The 2226-nt window shown below is 50.6% G+C and overlaps 2 protein-coding genes across 2 annotated transcripts in view; one reads left to right on the top strand and one right to left on the bottom strand.

Moving 5' to 3' along the window:
* Nucleotides 1-2226, top strand: part of LOC102438188 (mannose-binding protein A-like) — a 57956-nt gene that overhangs the window by 29723 nt on the left and 26007 nt on the right. The gene's annotated exons all lie outside the window — the stretch shown is intronic.
* Nucleotides 1-2226, bottom strand: part of LOC102438498 (pulmonary surfactant-associated protein D-like) — a 17866-nt gene that overhangs the window by 6311 nt on the left and 9329 nt on the right. Inside the window, exon 3 of the mRNA XM_023747974.1 lies at nucleotides 224-340. Coding sequence (XP_023603742.1) covers nucleotides 224-340 — 117 coding nt within the window. The remainder of the gene's footprint in view (nucleotides 1-223; nucleotides 341-2226) is intronic.

Raw genomic sequence — 2226 nt, forward strand, 5'->3', positions numbered from 1 at the left:
AGTCAGTGCACTGAGTCTTCTTGGAAGGGGGAGAGCGTGAGAAGGTGAGAGCAGTCATAGAGGTCAGAGAACAGCACCATCCTACAGACACCGCCCAGCAGTATTACAGCCTTCCCTGCATGAACCCAGTGCCACCCGCAGGGCACCCTCCTTCCTGGGATGGGTATGTGCATCCCCCTACATGGCCTAGTGGCAGGCATTGCAGTCCACGCCCACTGCTCACCACGTGGCCCCGAGTCTCCCTTCGGTCCAGGTTCTCCAGCAGAGCCATTGTCCCCTTTGGGCCCAACTGAGCCAGCAGTTCCAGGCATCCCCATTGGCCCTCTAGCTCCTGGTGAACCTGCAGCAGCAGAAGAAATGGACATAAACCTGGCCCTGGGCCTAGGAGGAGCAGCACCTGCAGGTCAGCCCTGCATTCCTTCAGGTTCCGCAGGTGTAGACATTCCACCTCCACACTCCTCAGTCCAGCGGTGACCCAGGAGACGGGTGTGCACATCCCCATTTCACAGGCGAGAAAACAGGGCTGCCAGAGCTGGAGGGGGTCATGCCAAGAACTGTCTGATTTCCATGCAGTGCACCCTCCCTGCCCCGAGGCTGCAGGATTACAGCAGGGGAACTACCAGCTTTTACCCGGGATCATGGACTCCTTGCTTTCCCCTTCCTAGGACCAAACTTTATATCAGAAATGATCCCTGACATGAGTCAACCTGGAAATGCAAATAAACCCACGAGATATCATCTCACCCCTCCTAGAATGGCAACTATAAAAAACACAAAAGCTCACAAGTGTTGGTGAGGATGAGGAGAAGAAGAACCCTGTGCACTGTTAGTGGGATTGGAGGGAGGACCCCCGGGTTTGTCTGGCCCATTTCATCCAGTCCCTGATTGGCTGAACCCCAGCAGCAAGCTAACCTACGGGTCAGATCCTGTGGCCCCTGGTGATCAGGGGACGTCATAGCAACCGGTTGAGCAGTGGATCATTCGGTTGACGGCTTGGTGGGACACTTAGCATATGAGGCTTTTATATTTATACTAGAGTCCTGGTGCACATATTAGGCTTTTATATATATACTAGAGGCCTAGTGGAAGGGGTTTCCCTCAGCCCCGCCTGCACCCTCTCGCAACCCAGGACCCCTCAGGTAGGGTCCCAGGCCTGGCCTGTGATCAGGGCCTATTGGGGCTTTGCTTCCCCAGGCTGCCGGCAGCTAGCCCTGTCCCCACCGCTGCCACTGCTTGCCATCTGTGCAGCACTTCCCCCTGTCCCCCGCCACTGGTCACCTCCCTCTGCAGGTGACAGGTGTGGGGTACAATCGCTTGGCTGACCTGGGCCTCCCTCTGCAGGCGATCGCTGGCCCGCCCCACACACCTGCTCAAGAGTCACTGGCCGGTGGCCTGGGCATTCCTCTGCAGGGTGATCGTGGGGCGATGCCAGGGGCCCCTGACCAATTGCATCGCGCCCCCCTTGGCTGGCCTGGCACCAGTGCGTGTCATAGCATGGTCATCTGGAAGGTTGTCCAGATGGCTGTTCTGCTATTCGGTCATTTGGTCGATTTGCATATTATGCTTTTATTATTATAGATAGATTACATCTCCATAAAAAATAGAAAAAGCTTTGTCACATGCTCTGGAACCTATAGAAAACAGACCAAATTATTATCTAATGCATCATTAAGGGGGAAAAGGATGTTGTAAATACTATATTGAATATGGTTCTGTTTCATAAGCATGTACAAACATTGTAGGGTGTGTGCACATGTCATACTTATTGAAAAAACCACAGGAAAGTCATATACACAATGTTAAGTTGTTGTTTTTTCTAAGTGTCACAAAGGTAATTTTAACTTTCTTCTTTTTTTGTTTATCTTTAGTGACCACATAGTATTTTTCTATTGGAAAAATAGTCAAACTTTTTAAAAAACCTGTAACCTGAAGAAAGGCTGCCTAAGTCTTAAGTTTTACAAGATTTACCCAAAAAGAAAGGAAGCAGCTTTAGACAGTTTTTCTCAGTGGTTTGAGCATCAGCTCACGGACTGAAGGGTCCTGGGTTTGATTCTGGTCTAAGGCATGTACCTCGGTTGCAGGTTCCTTCCAACCAATCAAAGTTTCTCACTCACATCAAATGTTCCTGTCACTTTGACACTCCCCCCTCCTTTTTCCCTCTCTCTTAAAATCATTTGGAAAAAACATCCTAGGATCGTGGTTTCCTCTAATAATGATACTAAAGGG

This window comes from Myotis lucifugus, unplaced genomic scaffold (genome assembly GCF_000147115.1).
Source record: "Myotis lucifugus unplaced genomic scaffold, Myoluc2.0 scaffold_1080, whole genome shotgun sequence".
Taxonomy (NCBI): domain Eukaryota; kingdom Metazoa; phylum Chordata; class Mammalia; order Chiroptera; family Vespertilionidae; genus Myotis; species Myotis lucifugus.